General features: G+C 43.1%; 1 protein-coding gene across 1 annotated transcript in view; it reads left to right on the top strand.

Annotated features, from left to right (window-relative positions):
• The window catches only part of FBN2 (fibrillin 2), a 123,633-nt gene extending 115,847 nt beyond the window's left edge, over positions 1 to 7,786 (top strand). Inside the window, exons 62-65 of the mRNA XM_071455103.1 lie at positions 2,017 to 2,136; positions 3,599 to 3,830; positions 4,444 to 4,600; positions 5,831 to 7,786. Of these exons, the coding sequence (XP_071311204.1) occupies positions 2,017 to 2,136; positions 3,599 to 3,830; positions 4,444 to 4,600; positions 5,831 to 6,196 (875 nt within the window). The 3' untranslated portion in view covers positions 6,197 to 7,786. The remainder of the gene's footprint in view (positions 1 to 2,016; positions 2,137 to 3,598; positions 3,831 to 4,443; positions 4,601 to 5,830) is intronic.
• Positions 7,787 to 18,817: the final 11,031 nt, after the last annotated feature.

Genomic DNA, 18,817 nt, shown 5'->3' with positions numbered 1-18,817 from the left:
AGGATAAAAAGGTGACTGTTTAGTTGAACTCTTCAACGGTTGTTTTCAGCTTCACATAGGTTTATGCATCTAAAAGTATAGTAGTTGTGGGGCTTTTTTACATTTATGTGTTCATATGTCTAAAGAGAATCTCTGTACAATTTTCATCTTGGCTAATTCTAATTAGATTAGATTCTAAATTCTGTACTGAATTCTCCTACCACAGAGTTACACACTGAGGAGGCCAATTCACTGCATTCAGAAAGATAATTATTACACTTAAAATGCAGGTTATATTGATGAGCTTTATCTGTCCCTGCTGGCCCAAGGGGAAGCCTCAGTTAGGAAATATCTATTTGAGAGCTCCAGACTTCTCAGTGGGCCTCAGGTATTGAGCAAAGAAGAAAATGAAAGCAGTACAAGGCCACCTGGCTGCTGAGAATTAAAAATGCAAGAGCATGCACGGAGAAATTTATGGCCTCTCAAAATACCAACAACTCTGATACAGCGTTTAATACAGGAATTGGTATTTAGAGCCTATTTCTTAAACAGCAGTGCAGAATATATGCAGCTATAAGTTTTACTAAGATTTATCTCCTGTCAGTTTACTTTGTTCTCATAAAGTGCATATGTCCTGGTGTGCCTATAAAACAAAGAATTTTTCTTTTATTTTCTACTTGACTTGGATGCTGTACCTTAAAAATTAGGTTACTTACAATCTACTTATTTCCTGTGGCAGATGCAATTTAAGATGTCTGAGTTTTTAGAAGTTGGAAGGTGGGATGGTTGTGGCTGTCACCTTTTATAAACATTTGTCTCAGAGACTTTTTATGTGGCTTTTTATTTTCAATTGCAAAGACATCCGAATTTGACATTCAAACACTAAAATATTTCTCAGGAAAATGAAAGCTTATCCCTAAGTGATTGGTTTAAAACTGAAATTACAAAACCCCTCAAATTCTCTAAGCATTATGTTAAAGCAGCAATGTGGGATTGCTGGGAATAGTGTTTATTCTCCAAAACTGAGTACCGAAAAGGCTCAAGAACTAAAATTGGATTATCGATGGAAAGAACTGGACATTAGTTGACTTCCAGGCTTTCCAAAAGAAAAACCTTCATGGTCCTTCTATCTTACATCAGTGCTCCTCTGTCATAAACCATAGAACCACAAAATGACTGGAATTGGAAGGGACCCTAAAGCCCATCCAGTGCCACCCCTGCCATGTCAGGGACACCTCGCAGTGTCCCAGTGTCCAGCCTGGCCTTGGGCAGTGCCAGGGATGCAGGGGCAGCCCCAGCTGCTCTGGGCACCCTGTGCCAGGCCCTGCCCACCCTGCCAGGGAACAATTCCTCATTGCCAAGATCCCAGCCAGCCCTGCCCTCTGGCACTGGCAGCCATTGCCCGGCTGCTGTCCCTGCAGCCCTTGGCAATTGTCCGTGTCCATCTTTGCTGCAGCCCCTTCAGGCCCTGCCAGGCCACCCTGAGCTCAGGCCAAAGCTTCTCCTGCCCAGGTGAGCAATGGCAGCTGTGCCAGCCTTGGCTGCCGGCAGAGCTGCTCCATCCCTCTGCCCGTGCTGGAGCCTCCTCTGGCCTGGCTGCAGCAGCTCCAGCTCCTTGCTGGGCTGGCCCAGGGCTGGGGCAGCTCTGCAGGTGGGCTCTGACTGAGGGGCAGAGGGGCAGAATCGCCCCTGCCCTGCTGCCCACGCTGGGCTGGGCCCAGCACGGGGCTCTGGGCTCTGGACCCAGCACGGGGCTCTGGGCTCTGGGCTCTGGGCTCTGGGCCCAGCACGGGGCTCTGGGCTCTGGGCTCTGGGCTCTGGGCCCAGCACGGGGCTCTGGGCTCCGGGCCCAGCACGGGGCTCTGGGCTCTGGTCTCAGCCCAGCACAGGGCTCTGGGCTCCGGGCTTGGCCCAGCACATATTTGGCTTCTTGGGCTGCCAGACCACACGGCTGGGTCATAAAAAACTTCTGATCCCACAGTGTTTGGCAGTGGGTGTAATCCTGGGTCATGCTCTGCTTCCCTCCTGAACACACAGATGTGGATGAGTGTGATGGAAACCACAGGTGCCAGCATGGCTGTCAGAACATCCTTGGTGGATACAGATGTGGGTGCCCACAAGGATTTATCCAGCACTACCAGTGGAATCAGTGTGTTGGTAAGGAAACAAACAGCACAGAATTTAAACAGCAGATGTATCAGAGTGTTTATAGGGGCAACACCAGGCAAGGGCAAGAATGAGCAGAACTAGGAGTGTTCAATGAATGTCTTTTTATCTGTCTCCCACTCTTTCCATACATGTAGTACTCCCAATGTAAATCGGTGACAGGAGGTAGCAAGAAAACAGAGCCTTTTGAAACTCCCTTTGACAGTTAGCTTTCCTAGAAAGGTCTAAATTCTGATCTCTTTCTTCTGTAAAAAATCCCCATCATTGAATGTTCACTGAATTCCTGAAAGTATCAATGTAATACCTCTGCTGAGGAAAAAAAGCATTAAAAAACCATACCTGTCATAAGAAAAAAAACCCACAAAAAAACCCCCACCAAAAAACCCACAAAAAAATTAACAAAAAACCATTAGCAATTAAAGAATGCTACAGAATAGCATCTAAAGCAAAGAGTGAGAAAAATAGACTAACAAAATCATTAAGGATTTCCCTCTTCCAAAACAGTCTTAAGGCCAGCATTAGTTCTTTGTGCAGGGAATGGGACAAATTAGGAAGCTCGGGAGTTCTGTTTAGATTTAGCTCATTCAATCCATTGCTTGAATTAAGCTATATCATGCACAAAACAAAATGTGGGATTTTTTTGTTAATAGAAACCAAGTTGCACAGAAACAATGTCATATCATGCTGTTCACAAAGACCAATACAAAATATTCACCTTTTCAGGTTTGCTTTCATGGTTTTCTGTCAATGGTATCATAATCAGAGCATGACTCTGAGCACTGTCATTTACTCTGACTTTACTGTCCTGATTCTCTACATACAAATTAGTTTATTCTACCCATTTTAACATTAACTAGCACACCAGCCTTCAGTTTCTCTGAAGTCCCAATCACCACAATCACTCCTAGCTTAATGCTGCTCTTCAGCAAAGAGAGCAAAGGACTGGGGCGAGAGTGACAGAACCCACAATGAACAGCTCCCACAAAACCCCAAACCAGCTTAAGTTTCTGTAAATCATGGTCCTCAAAGGAATCTCCCTCCAAGCGACTGTGGGCAAGAATGGCAAAGCATTCACTAGTGGCCTTGGTGAGGAAAACTGAGGTGAGGAAAACTTGGTGAGGAAAACCTACAGGTTTTAGAGAAATACCTTGGTGAGAGAAATAAAATAACCATGATACCAGCTACCAAAACAACTTTCCATACCACAACATCAACATTCCTTTTTTTTTTTCAAGTCTCACTGACTGGAGGTGTCATCTTCACTATATTTTAACACCCACAAGTGAAGATGATACTCCTTTTCTCTTCCAGAAACCAAGTGTCCATGGGATGATGAGGTCAGGGATGCAGCAGAGCCCTGGGACTAGCAGATGTTCTGATTTCTTAGTTGCACCATGCTGACCTGTTGTCTATCATACTAGAAAACACCAGTATTTTTGTGTTTGCTTGCCAGATGAAAACGAATGCTCCAATCCTCACATGTGTGGCTCTGCTTCTTGCTACAACACCCTGGGGAGTTACAGGTGTGTGTGCCCATCGGGGTTCTCCTACGACCAGTTCTCCCATGCCTGCCACGATGTGAATGAGTGCTCCTCTGCCAAGAACCCCTGCAATTATGGCTGCTCCAACACCGAGGGTGGTTATCTCTGTGGCTGCCCGCCTGGCTATTACAGAGTTGGGCAAGGGTGAGTTTCTCCACATGGCTTTTCACCAAAGACACATTCAGAAGGTGCAGAGGTGCAAATTAAGGACAAGCTGCTAAGTCCTTTCTAGTTTTGGGCTAAATATCCAGAAACTAGAAAAAAAAAAATAAAATGTCTGTGCATGCAACGCGACATTAATTTTAAATGTAGCATATAAATAACATTAAACAAGTTCTGCTTTCTCCCCCAGTATCAGCACATGAACTCCTTCACAGGCCTGCTGAGTGGGGATTGATAATGCATAAGGATAGGTACTATGTGTACTGAGATAATTAAGGGGTTTAAGTATCACTGGTCAATCCAGAACATTAAACACAAATTAACATTGTTCTGGTACAGGGCAGGCTGGCTTTGTTTGGTTTCCCTGTAGGACTTGTAAATGAAAATTAGATCAGGCTAAAAGCCTTCAGCCAGCGTTTGAATTCCCCTTAGTAAGCCACTCTAGTGTGAGGGAAATTATTGCACAGCCCTCCTGCTGAGGAAAGGGCAAGGAGGGGGATGCAGACACTGTGGCACAGATTACACACACTCCATTTAGCAGGGACAGCTCATAAAACTGCAAGGAGTGACTAAAACACATGTTTTCATTCCACAGACACTGTGTCTCAGGGATGGGATTTAACAGAGGCCAGTACCTGCCACTGGATGGAGATGCTGATGGAGAGAATGCTTTGTCCCCTGAAGTGTGTTATGAGTGCAAAATCAATGGCTACTCCAAACAAGACAGCAGGAGGAAGAGAAGTGCTAACACTGTATGTACCAGGATAAAAAACCACTGTAATGTTTCTTGAGGTATTTTCAGAGGTGTGACACCAGGAGTAAACGGAGGAAGTCCTTTAAACAGGTCACATTCAAAAATCTCTTTTCTCCCCCTACCTCACCTAGGTCCTGCTGGCAGTAATAATTTGACAATAACAAATACATCAACAGCTGTGAAAGGATGAAGTTTCTAAAGTTTGCAAGGATTCCTTTGTAGTGTGAGATGTGGTCTAGTTCCTCAGAGTACATTCAGGGGAATAATTCTCCTTTAATTGCAGAGACCTGGGGAATTGGACATGTCTACAGCATGTTCTACTGCCAGGAGGAGGTTGGACAGCATTTATAGTCTGGGACAGCTAAACAGATCTTGCAGAAGATCATTTTAGTCTTGTTGTCTGTTCCATAGTTCCTCATAGAGGTGGGGGATAAGACCTAGCTGATGGAAGTCAAATGTTCATCAGAATTGATCAAGTTTTTAGAGAATTATACATTTAATTATTTTTCTTGCTGCATTTTGTGGGCTTAGGAAGGTAAGTTACAGGAAATCACATCAAGTTTGTAATTGTTACATCTTGTTATTACATTTTTTAAATACCATTAACCTTTTCAGTTTCTAGAACTTTCTAGGCAGTAAAAGTGACATCCGTAAATTATGTGAAAAAAGAAACATTTTTAATCACTATCATTGTCTATGGGGTTCAAGTATTTAAAACACTGCATTACTTGCTCCTGTTCAAAAATTTTCATTAATTTCATGATGCGTTTTTAGTTGCTTTTCATACTGGTATGGTATGGAATTTTCAGAGAAGGTGCCAGGGAATTTCCATGCAGTGTTGTGAAATGCATTTCTCTGTTGTTTCTGTTGGTCATAAGAACATTATATTGTGTCTAAACACAGGTTTCTCCTTGTGGTGGTGCATTCCCCCCTTTCCAGGCTGCACTGCAATCTGAGAAATCCTCATCTTGCCTCGGCCTTTAAAATTAAATCTGACTTTTGCTGATACCCTGATGGTTTTTAAAGTGATCTCAAACACCTGTTCATAATACTCCTCTGCATGGCCTCTTTGCAAGCACGAAGTTAAACAGGTTCTCAAAATCAGAGCCTTCAGAGGCTGTGCAAGGCCTGCTTGAGGCCTTTAGGCTTTACAGGCCATGTCATAGGGAATGGAGTCAGGAGCTGTTTAATTATCAATTCCTGCTCTAAACACTCTTCCCTCCTGCAGCTGGAGCAGGTGAGCTGGGGGAGCCTGGACACGGAGAGTCCCCTGAAGGTGCAGGTGGCCATGTCCAGGCTGGGCAGCCGGGAGCCCATCCTGGCGCTGCTGCCAGCCCTCAGGCGCCGCGCGCGCTACGCCATCGCCCGCGGCAATGGGCGCGGAACCTTCCGGATGCTCCTGAGGGACGGCGCCAGCCGCCTGCACGCCGTCAGGGGCAGGGCAGCGCCCGGGCTGCACGCCCTGGACATCACCAGCGTGGCCCTGCCCGAGGAGAAGGAGATGGAGCAGCTGGGGAGCGGCCATGAGGACGGCGGCCTGCAAGGGGAGAAGGGAGAGGCCCTCAGGCTGAGGCTGTGGGTGCGCCTCTATTAGCCGTGGTGCTGTTCTTCAGCCACTTGTTTTTGTGTCTACACACCCAAGAATGTCTGCTTTTCCAAGCAAATATGCTTTGGAAAAGTGTATTTTGGGAGAGGAAGGCAGAGGGGAAGAGCCCTTCCTTTCCATCCTGCCAAGACTGCAGAACCACCCTTTCAGGAGGGCGACTTAAAATTCTGCCACTGCCAAAACTTCTATTTACAAGGGCAAATCATGGTTATTGTATCTTTTATATAACCTCGATTTAAAGTATATTTTAAAAGCTAAAGTTCAAGAAGTCATCCTATGGCACTAAATGGCACAAATACGTGAGCTATTTTTTTTTTTCCCTGTTAGCAGTCTGTAACACTTTGGGTATTTTGCTAAAATTCCTAATGAAAAAAAAATTATAGAAGTTTATTTATTTTTAATGCAGTAATATATGGAGAAAATAACAAATTATGTAAACAAAAAGGGAAACTTGCTTGTTTTTCTGTAGTTTTATAAATTTGAGGTATAACATTTTAGAGGTACTTTTGTAATCAAGGAAAAAAGAAGTAGATTGGAAAGGTGTTTTCTTTTCTACTTGGACCAGCATCCAAACAGTATATAAGTAATTCTAAAATATATCGGATCTGAAAGATCAGTGTAGTAGGATATCCTGAAGTGGGAGATTGTAAACTGTTCACATAGTAGGACATTCTAAAGTTCTCTTGCAAATGAGAACAAAGAAAAAAAAGGGGAAAAAAAAGTCATAGAGGACAAGTATCACAATATCAGTCTCTGCAGAGATCCTATTTCACAGCAGCTCAGTGGGTTTGTGTTCTGAATCACCCACAAATGGTGGAGGAGGCACCAGCCCTGTAGCAAAATACCTGGACTGTTTTTAATCCCCTTAGAACTGCAGAACCAAACTGTGCTGCCCTTCCCTCAGTGACCTCATGAGCCAAGACAGGCAGCCACTCCTCATGCTCTCAGAAAGGGTGCTCCACAAACTGGCATTAACTCCTGCAGGCAGCTGAAGGAAATGTCTCTCAGAAGAGAATGCTTCACTCTGTTTGGTGCTGGCTGGAAACCAGGCTGCATTTCCTGAGCCCTGAGTGCTGTGTCAGGACTGCCACACCTGCAAGCTCAGTTATTGCAGAGCAGGTGAGGAAAGTTATGTATTTGAAGTTTCATTTGTTAGAAATCTCATTAATGCTGTAGTTATACGCACCTCATTCTATCATAGCTTGTTCTGTAAGAAAGATGATGGTACAATGACTTGAGTTTTAGTTTAGTCTTTTTTGGTTTTGTTTTTCTTTTTACATTTTGTACTGTAATGTGTTAATTGTATGTCTCAGTGGTGCTTTCTGTGGCAGCTGGTGCCTGTCACTGGCCATGCAACAGAATCTCACATGTGAAAATAGCCAAAGCACATCCAGGATTGTTCCAGTTGCATTAGGTGCTGACCAAAGACTTTGTACTAAGTTAAACTCAGTGATTTTTCTTCTCTTTTATTGAGTTTGGGGATTTTGAAAAGAGATGTTTTAAGAAAAAAAGCTTTCTCTTGAACATTTGTATCAGTAAGACAACACTTTTTTTGCAATAAAGCTTATTTTGGATTTTTTTTTTTTTGGTCCTTTTTTCTATTCAGAGTCAAACTGGTGATTGATTTAAAACAATAGCCAATACTAGGGTCTGGAACCACATTTATTTAAAATTGCTTTCAGACATGGTTGTGCAAGTTTCAAAGGATTCAGAGCTGCTTCTGAGTAAAATAACTGACATTACAGAAATAAAGAGACCTCTAGGGGTCTGATAAATACATACAGGACAGCACCGACTTAAAGGCTTAACAACTGCAATAGGTGGTTTAGAAAAAGGCTTCTCTTGCTCCAAAATGGGAGTTTTCCAGGAAACCCTGCAGGAAAAGCCATCAGACTGGCACACAGCAGAGAACTTTGTCCTTTGTTGCCAGATTCTCAGGAGAGAAAGTAACAGCAACACTCACCCATGATTTTTCTGAGGCTACAAATTCTGGAGAATTTTCTTGTACCTTTTTTTTTTAAAAAGAAATGATCATCAGATGGTTTCATCTGCATTAACTAATTACACAGTAAGTACAAGGTACAAAAAAAAAAAAAAGTATTATCTCTTTTCTAGAAAGGCAGCATTACCACCAGAATTGGTAAATTCCACAAGATAGTTATGCACAATCCCAGAAAGAAGTCACTCCCAGCTTCAAATCCAGATGAAAAAATAACTGGAACTAAAAGGAAAAAAAAAAAAAAATAATCCCAAGGAAGAAGTCCAAAACCTCTTTGCCATCCAGCCTGTCACATTATATATTTCTATACCCTTTTTTCAAAATTCTACCTTTTTACAGCTGCTAGTCTTTTAATGAGAAAGCTGACTGCACATGCACAGCCATGGTGTCCCAGGAAGCCACAGACCCCCCACATCTTTTTTTTTAAAAGTAGAATGAAAATCTTGCTATTTAAGAGAGCCTGCAGTATCCTGTGGCAACTGAAACCCGGATTTTAGTGACTATTTGTAAGATCTAAGGTTGGCCTAGGCAGCAGGGACTTTAATTATAATTGTCCATACTGTGTAGTACAGACTGAGGTTTGATTAAAGCCTTTTAGTCTAATCATCATCATAAATTTAAAAAAAAATTATATTGCATAAATATGTGTGCTTTGACATCTTTAATCCCTCAGTTGTGTAAAAGGCTCAGTTAGGCCCATAGAATCCTTTATACATGAGCTGTTGGCATGGCTAAGGCGTTCTAGAAAGGGCTGAGGGATTCTTATATGGGATTTTACTGTGCTGCCTCGGGATCAGCAGTCACACCTGGGATGGAGGGGCTGCAGGTGGCAGCTGGAGGGTCCTTGTGCTAAACCTGGAAAAGAACCCAGGGGTGGCAGGGGCACTGCAAAACTCAATACAGCAAACATCTCACTGCCCTGACTGTGCTGCTCAATTCCTGCCACGCGTGATAAATTAAGATTACACACCTAAACTAAACTGAAGCTGCAGAACAGGCACGCCTCAAATCCAAGAAGGGGGCTGGGTTTGTGAGCTCCACTCTGAGGAGGTGGATAGTCACACTTCATAAAGCAGGAGGGTGTCACTGTTATATTTTCTGAAAAATCCCTTTGCCAGGATTTCTCCTCCTGGGAAGCTGGGAAGCTTCAGCTTCTCCCTGTTTTGCTGCTCTGGAATGTGATTTGGAGAATTGTTTACCCAGCATGGGAATTGTTTTTAATTAATGGCCAATCACAGCCAACTGTGTTGGGACTCTGGTCAGCCACAGGTTTTTATTATTCATTCTTGTCTAGCCTTCTGATGTGTCCTTTCTTCAATATAGTTTTAGTACATAATTTCTTTTAATATAATATCATGTCATAAAATAATAAATCAGCCTTCCTTAAACTTGGAGTCAAATCCTCATCTCTCACCTCATCCTGGCGTGACAGCACCACAACAGGAAGGACTGAAAACCTGAGAGAGGGAAGAACAACATTTCATACCCGAGATAAAATCCTGGGTCCCTGTTGCGTCTGTCCATAGGTTTGACACCAAATTGCTGTGGCAGAGATGACAGGAAATGAGTTCTTTGCTCCCACAGAATTACAGAAAGGGTGGAGGAGGTGGTTTCTCACACGTTGCAAGGAGCCAGCCCCGTCTCAGCATGGGTGGTCACAGAGGGCTCTGACCTGTGCATTTGGGCACAGCTTTAGCACGAGCTAAACCCTCCCACGGCCTCCTCCCTGCCTGGGCTTCTCAAAAATGAGGTGGTTACCCAAATCCTATGGAAACGTCAGGGAAAATACGACCCTCTCTAACAGCTCTTTTTTGTGTTGGCAAGTCAGGCATGGTTTTATTCTTGGCCAGGCCTTGTGGGTGTGGTTGTCAGATCTTCAGCCTCCACACTGAGGCTGATGCAAAGCTTTCCCACTCATTTATGCATTTCTTGCAAACACTGAAATTATTGTTGCTTCCAAACTACATAATTGTCTTCATTAATCACTGCTCTTTCCTCTGGTTATTGATTTTTCACTCTTCATGCTCATTTGGCCCACATTTTCAGTGCTTTTGTCATTTTTTCTCAGACAGGCCATTTTCTCAGACCAGCTTTCCAGGCCTTCATCTCCTCTGTATCTTCTGGTTACTCCAATATCCTTGAAGTGCCATGAATTTAGGATCCTAGATGTGCAATCTTCAACTCCTTTTGGCTTTGTTTATTGAAGCTTGCCAGGGTTAGTTTTAGCAAAATTAAGTTTTCAGTGATTTCAGGATCAGAGGAACAGTAAGAGTCTGTGAAGAAACCTGACTAGTGCTGGCTAAAAGTGGTCTCTGCTTACAAATAATTAAAGCAACTAATTAAAAATTAGTCAGGAAAGTTACAGCATTTCCATTTCCACTCCAAAACCAGACCTCCAGACACAGAGAATGCCAGCAAGAGCTGCTCTTGGTGTGCCAATCCCTTTGCTGCCCCAAAAAGCACTTGTTACACAAACAGGATTTTTTGGTACGTTTTAAAATCCTGTGACTAACAATGTTTTCACTTAAAGTAAATATGCAACACTTTTCTGCATTTTTGTCCAATTCTCCTATTTCTGTATTGCTCATATAGAAATATTTGGTATTTCTCTGCTTCGGCCTCCAGCATTTCCTGAGCAATGTAGACTCCAAAACCCCTGTCAGCTGCCCCTGAGATTTGCCCCTGGGCAAAATTACTAAGAAGAAAAAAAAAATTTCAAAATCAAAACAACACAAATAAGCACATGGCTAGACAGACACTCCCTCTTCTCTGCAATGATGAGAAATGAGGAATTACCACTACACCTGAACTCTGGAAATACTTGGAATTTTAGGCCAGATCACCAAACTCACAGCTGAAAATGAGCTTGTGGTTTTGAATCCAAAGAATAAATATGCATTCAAGACAATAGGATCTGACCCCCAGTTTACTTATTTACAAAAAGAATTCTTTATGTACCTAAGTGAGGGAAATACAAAGGCTTCTCTGCATTCTGGAAAATAATTTTCATATCTCCAGGCCTTGCTGTTCTTCATGTGGAGACAGCTCCACACAGGATGGGGAGGGGAATATCAAATAACCTGATAAATAATAAATCTGACCATAGCATGCAGATTAACATTCAGCTTTTTGGAAAAAAACATTAGCTTTAAGGTAAAAATGAACATACAGAGCAACCATAATGCCCAAAGGCAGAAATTTCACTGTTGTTCTGTCTGCTCCAGAAAAACCATCCAGCAGAAGGCTGAAAGGTAAAACTAAAAACTGACTAAAAAGTTACCAGTTCAATAGAAATCCTGCCATGTAGTTCACCCCCAAGGTTAAAAGGTAATGGGACTGTTTTCCCCAAATCATATCCCATTTCTGAAAACCACAGATTCCTAAAGATCAGAAATCAAAGCAGTTTGGAGCATGTGAGGCTGACATTTGAGAAGTGCTCCCACACGACACTGCCAGGCCCATCAGCCTGAGTCAGGTGTCAACATTTAACACCAACAAGGAAAAGCTGTGTGGTAAAAATACAACACATCTGGCGTGCTGCAATTGGGTAGGAGCCTTAGATCAAAATTTTGTGCACGTATTTTTACCTGGGTGCATGCACAGCCAGAGAGAAGCAACGTCAAAAAGCAGTCAGATCTGGTGATTCTGAGACACACTGGCAAAATCCAGCAATTCCTCCCTCTCCCAAATGGGCTTTTAAGCTTGTATAGCCTTCATATTTTATTCTTCATGTCTTGAAACTAAGATTGGAATGTCTCCTGCTATTCAATCCAAGTTTCCCTCATTCCCAGGCCCTGGTTTTAGGGATAATCACAATTATCTTCAGCCCTAGAATGAAGTCTGCAATCCCACACCATCTGACAATCACAGAGTTCCTTTTCCCCCTCATCTAAATTACTCATAAATTATCCAAACTCTAGCTTAACAATTTCTGTGTCACAGTTTTACATTTTGTACTGGAAAATGACAGCCAGTGTTTGGCTGGATGCCTTCTTCTCATGGCATTGTTCCAAACACACAGCTGGGAGCCTGAAAACCCATAGTTGTTAAGAATGGACACTGAGCTCGAAATGCCTGTTGTTCAATCTATCAAGTGTCTCACAGAGCTTAGATAAGATAAATTAAAACAAAGAAACCCCACAACTGCAGCATTTTTAAGGCCAAACTCACTGCTGAGATACCTCAGCTCCTTGTCCTTCAGTCTTGATCAGTGAAATTGATCACCAGACAGTTCTGGCAGCAGCACCCACACCTCTGGAAAGTGCAATGTGTTTCTCCATAGGTCTCTGAAATTGGTAGAAAAACCCTATTCTGAATCATTCATTGAATCCTTAGGCACAGCATTTCAGGCTTTTTTTTATTATTATTATTTCAGTACATGTAAAACTTAGTGAAACCCCCACATTTTTGCACACTATTTTTGCACATGGTAATGATCTCAAATAGCTGCTCTTGAATTAGAGCTGAGATCCACAGGGAATGGCTCCTGCTTGTAGCTCATCTATTAATATCACTCCATGGAAAATACCAAGTGTACCAGACATGCCATTAATTAAACAGATATTGAAATTCCTCTTCTTTCCTATCACATGATGCAAAGAAATGCTATTTCTAAGTGTTCCATCCAGCCCCAAAACAGCTGATTTTTTGGCTAAACAGCAGCTGCCGGGAAACCCAAGTTCCGAAGCCAAGATGGAAGCAGAAGATTTGTTCTAAAATAAATTTTATTGTTACAAGCGACTTCTCAGCTGCTGAGAACACATGTAAATTTTATGAAGACGCACACAAACAAACATGAGAGTTTGTGGAATATGGAGCTAATCACAGATTTTTATTTATTTATTTTTTCTCCCTGCTGGATGAACTGAGTTAACAGCCAGCACTTCCTTAGCCCAAACCTCCTTTCCCATGGGAAGGAGCCACGCTTGGCTGAAGCAGCACTGAGCAGAACGTGATCAAACGGCCTGAGCTGGCTCCTGGGTTGGTGTTTGGAATTCTGGCTGCTCCCCTGCGCTCCCCAGCCTCCTCCAGAGAGAGGAAAACTGAGCTGCCCCTTCCTCAGGACATGCACAGCCCAGAGGAAGGGCCCAAGGAAAACAAACCACAGCAACCAAACCTTGAATGGAGCAAAAAGAATAAAAGGCATGAAAAGATCTTGTTTCCTCAAAGCTGCCTTCAACACCCATGAAAACACTGCTGCTGACAAGAGCAGAAAAAACCCAGCAAGTGACAGCATGGAAAGGGCATAAAGTATGGGTATAACTTGGCATGGTCAATAAAAACAAACAAAACCACAAACAACAAACTTGTCCTTTGTGGAAAGTAGTGGTTTTTAAAACATTTCTGAAGTTCCAAGATGAACGCAGACAGAAAATGGGGTCATACCTGTTTATCCAGAGAACATGAAAAATGTTACAGTCACAGTGCCAGCTCTGCCTTCTCCATTGTCCAGACAACACTTTCCAAAATTAATGAAATGGAAATTTCTTCTATACATGAGATGAAATCACTCTTGTCATATTCTTTGTCTCCAGACTAAATACTGAAAGTATTTATGTATCATAAAAATACTTTTGTTTGTGAAATAACCACCACTTTCCTAAGAAAGCTCCTTAGATTTCCTTTTGTTTAGTGTTGCTACTTAATTAAAGGAAAAAAACAGTTATTTTGCTAATTTTTCACTTTCAGGCCTGCAGTAGCATACAAGGAACTGTGCACTCAGGTGTAGAATGCAGTCTGCACCAAACAAACTGGTTATGGGGGCAGCCAAGAACAAATGTGATAAACTGACACAGAGAAAAACCAAGGTTTGTTAAAGAGAAGAGGGAGCAGAATCTAGAGTATGGCCCACACAAGCTGTCAAAACCCCAGATTTTCAGTGACCAAATATCAAGCATTCCAAGACAAAATGGTTTATATTGAAAAAAAGAGAGAGACAAAATACAAAAAAAGTGAGAAAAAAGAAAAAAAAAAAAGGGCAAACCACTTCAAGCCCTTCCATAGTACAAAGTACTTAAAAAAAATAAATTTAGTATGCAGAGAAGGCATTCATGCACCATGTCCTGATGTGTTATTTCCTTACTGCACTTTTGATGTCCTCTCCAAAGCAGGGCTCAGAACCACAGGATCTCATTCTCAGGGATTTGTCTTGGCCAGTTCACTCCACCAGGTCCTCTCACAGATACTCTCATGGTGGATACATAAATTTTCATAAATTTCAAATTCTCAGCTCCTCAGCTGAGACCTGAGATCTCCCCAGCAGTTCTGCAGGTGACTGTTCCTATTCTATTCCTGTTCCATTCCTGTTCCATTCCTTTCTGTCCTGACAGGAGCATTTAAGTGCCCCAGAACACACCTGAAATGTGTGTGCCCCCACAGCTCGGAAGGCCAAGTGGGAGAGTGGACAAATTTCTCCTGCCTCCTAAGAAAAAGGAATATTTGTGTTCCTCCAAAAAGCAGCCTCCCAGGAAAGTACAGCCTATCCCCCAAAAACTGCTGAGAGGGGCTCACCTGGAGGACAAACAGCACCAATTTCCAAAGGCTGCCAGACAATGTGGCCTGAGCATCCTCACTTTTACTGAAGCCATCACGAAAATCTGAGATCTTGGGGGGAACACTGTTATTCCTTCAAGCTGCACACACCACAGGCCAGTTTAAAAGGGCTGTACAGATGTTGCAGTGAAGCCAGTGACACCACACACAGCTTTGCCTGCTTTTGTTTAGATTTGGGAAGTGTCTTCCCTTATTATGCTTAGGGACTGAAGGAACAAGCTGGTTTATGTATTTGATTTTTTTTCTTTATCAGAAACTATTAATTATCCCACAGGAATCTCTTAAAGTAGATTACAAAGAGTAATTTTAAAGTGTTATTTTAAAGAAATTACCAAAAAAAAAAAAATTGAGGTGCTTCCCATTAAAAGAAAGTATTTTTATTATTATTTACAGCAAAACAAAACAAAACAAAAAACCAAAAACAAACAAACAAAAAGGAAACAACAAAAAAAAAACCCCAAACCCCAAAAATCCTCACCCAAAAAAAAAAAAAAAAAAGGGGGGGATTTTATCCTTTTGGATTAAAACAATTCCAAATCTACCACTAAGTTGTTTTGTTTCCTGGCATGAAAGCTGCCATAGAATATGGTTAATTACTATCAGAACAATGACAAAACCACCAGCTCAGAGCTCACTGCCCTTTATTTAGAGAGTGACTACATCCAGCCAAAGCTACAGTAGGAGAAGATTGGTTTTATTATCACCCTTGTTTAACCCTGGGAAAAGTGAAAACTTCTTGCCTGTGATGCATTTGGAGTGATGGCACATGGATGCATTTCCAAACCCACAAATTAATGCTGGAATGCTTTGTGTCCAGGGCAGGATGGGTTTTCTGGAATGACTGATGGGTTTGAGGGTTGGCCAACGGGATGGAAAAAGTGAGATCTGTGTTCTGGCTGGAGAGGGAATCGTAACCTTGCACTTCCAAGTCTCAGCTGAGAATCAAACCTCATTTTTCTAGAACCTTACAAACATGGCAAGAACATGAAAGCTACCCCCAAGCCCTGCCATACAATGAAAATAAAAATATCATGAATAAAGAGTGCTCAGTTAGGTTTGTCATGCATTTGCCAAAGGCTGAACTTTTTCCTCATAAATCCTGCCATGCTTGAGTTACTGCTATTAATTCTGGAAGGGTACAGAAAGATTTCAATGAGAACAAAGACTCTTAACAACGCCCCGTAAAATGAAATCTGCATGCGGTTAGCCAAAACCCCACATGGAAGCCCACACCAGCGTGTGGTTAGCCTTGATTTCACCTGTTAATTCTGCAAATATCTGTCCTTGGTTGACTCTGCTGTCTGCTCCTCTTGGCAGGCGCTGTGCTTGGGCCTGCCATGGTTTCCAGGTGCTTAAAGTACAAGCCTGACTCTTGTGCTGGTATTTTTGCACCTTATCGAGTGGTTTTGATTCAATTTTTCTTCAGCACTACTACCCACGAGGGAGGAGCTGCATTAAATCGCCCCCAGGGTTTACAAAATTATTTTTTTGCACAGGTGTCTCACCCGTTACTTGATGTACAATTATATTTAACACTACTGTAAATGTTGCTTTCTGCAATTGGTAACAGCAGTGCAGTGGAATTGTTCAAGAGTCCCCTGTAATTTGCAATGCTGTGGTTAAACCATCCAGCCAGAGAGCCTGGTCTGAAAGAATGAGTAACCTCACAGGGAGGATATTTCAAGGCTAATCCCAGCTCTTTAATTTTCAGCCAGAGCCTGTGGAAATACTTTGCTCGTGACTGACTCCATGTTACCATCTGTTCTGCACAGACGAATTTAATTGCAGAGATGTTCCAAGATTTAGTAGCTGTAAAACTGTTCAACAGGGTGATATTTTCAAGCTAAATTGACTTGAAAATGTGTCTCGTGCTTCAGGATTCAGTTTCCTTCAGTACTTTAAACAGCCAGTAGGACCTGAATATTTCAGGATGACAAAAAGCCTTTTCTTTTGTCCAGGTTTTTTGGTTTGGGGGGGGGGTTGTTTTGGTAGTAGGAAGCGGAAGACAGTTGTCATTTGTTACTTATGAAGCAAAAAGCCCTATTGGAATGTCACAGATCACTCTGAAACCAAGATGGGACGTGCCAGTGTGTTCTAACATCTCTTGTCTCCCTGCCTGCAGCATTTCTCCTTCTGCTCTCTCAGGTTAACACAGATGGAAAGAGCCACCGAGAAAAGCAAGGTTGGTAAAAAGGCTGCTTGAGCTCATCAGGCAGCTTCTGCTTGAAGGCTCCTGAATCTCTCAGGAGCAAAACCACAGTATTTTTCCCCACAGGGCCTGGCAGAATTAATATTAAACTCTTCACCAATCCAGTCAAAATTAAAAAAAAAAAATTGGAAAACGACGTTATTATGCTGATATTTGTTGTTAATTCAAAGTATTAAGTTGTTTAAAGAATGAATCCAGTGGAACAGGGCAGGAAGAGTGCGTTTGACAGAGCAGCTTCAGGCTTTACATGAAATGCTGAAAGGCAGGTGGTGCCACCTGGTGATAGGATTTTAGTTGGAACTCCTGGAAACTGTACAGGAATAGGATTTCCCTCACTAAAAACGATGTTCTGATAGCAGGAGTTTTCTTATCACTGTGCATGGATCTGAGGGGTTGCCAGGGGATGCACCTGGACATGGAAAACCTCACACTGGAATTTTCTTTGGCTGCAGCTCAGCAGGGTCAGTTTTCCCCAGATCCCAGGGAACAGGATTGTGAGGACAATCTCTCAGAGCCAGGGGCTACTGCCTTTAATTGCTGTCAGCGGGGGTGAGAGGGCTGCGAGGGCACGGGACAGGCTGCTTTACTTTTGTTTTTACACCACTATCACCAAGGCAGAGCAGGCTGACATTTCCCTGCAGGCCTTCGCCGTTTTCTCTCTGTAGATTGCCTCGCTAGTGAGAGCTCTTTAGGGGAAGATGTGTTGAAAAGTTTAATTTAGCACGGCCTGACAGTTTAAATCCTGAGGGATTCCCTGTCCCCTGTTGTGCTGTGAGGTGCAGTTAAAGCTGGGGGTGCAGGCAGGGTCAGAGAGGGCTCCTGGGGAAGGAAAGCCAATGTTTTCTGAAGAGACAGCAGGCAGATCACAGGAGAGACAAAGGAATTGCTCTCAGATCAGTAAGGACAGGGGTGTAAGAGCCAGCACAGGCTCCCTTGGTGACTTCTGCTGGTGCAGCTGTCAGCGAGTCCAGAGGAGCCCCAAGGATGGAGCACAGTCTGTCAGCAGCAGATGCTCCTCTGGGTGTAGGAAATCTCCTGTACTTCAAGGAAAACATCTTCCATCTTCCCTGGGGCTGTTTGGAGGATGAAACATCTTCCCTGCTGCTGCTTCACCATTTTCTCCTTCCATGTTAACCCTGAAAGGTTTGGATCAGCTCTCCTGTCCTAAAACCACAGGGAGCAGCCTCTCCATCAAGCTTAAGTCAGAGTGAACCCTGGAAAGCTGCTCTGCAGCGCCCAAAGGCAGAACAGCAGCAAGATTTGAGGCGCTCCTCTCGCTGCCCGTGGGGCTGCACTGGCCTGAGGCTGAACACAAACCAGGCCTTGGGATTCAGAGGGGCTGTGTGAGAGCTTTAATGAGGCTGGTGAAGAACAACACCAGAGGGAGGGGTGTGCTGCTTCCCTGTTTTAAACCAAAATCACAGCACTCAATCTCTGCAGTGTGAGCCTTGACTCTTCTGCAAACTGATGGGGTTGACCTTGATCAAATCCTCATTTTTTACCTTCCAACGCATGCTTGAGGCCACTAAGGTATGGATTCAGCACAAGGCAATGCCATCGTTCAGATCCACTTCTTCACACTGCTCCAAGCAAACAGGAGGGTGTAGAAAAAGCTGCTACAAACCTTCCCAGCCTCCTCACAGAATAAACCAGGGTGGAGCCAATGCCATGGGAGCTGGCAGGGCGTTTTTAACAACCTTTCCCTTACCTGTGGCCCCCAAACCTCACTCCTGAGGTTTAAACACGACTGACAATGGATATGCAGAACAGCTCTGACTGTAGCAGAGACCAAACACCAAAACTGGTGAGATTATCAAGTTTTTCAGTGTTCTGTGGGATTTCAACAACA

Source organism: Agelaius tricolor, unplaced genomic scaffold, assembly GCF_023055355.1.
Source record: "Agelaius tricolor isolate 1412-34295 unplaced genomic scaffold, bAgeTri1.0.p SCAF_44, whole genome shotgun sequence".
NCBI classification, from domain to species: domain Eukaryota; kingdom Metazoa; phylum Chordata; class Aves; order Passeriformes; family Icteridae; genus Agelaius; species Agelaius tricolor.
Note: the sequence above shows the minus strand (reverse complement) of the source record. Positions and strands in the feature narration are given on the sequence as shown.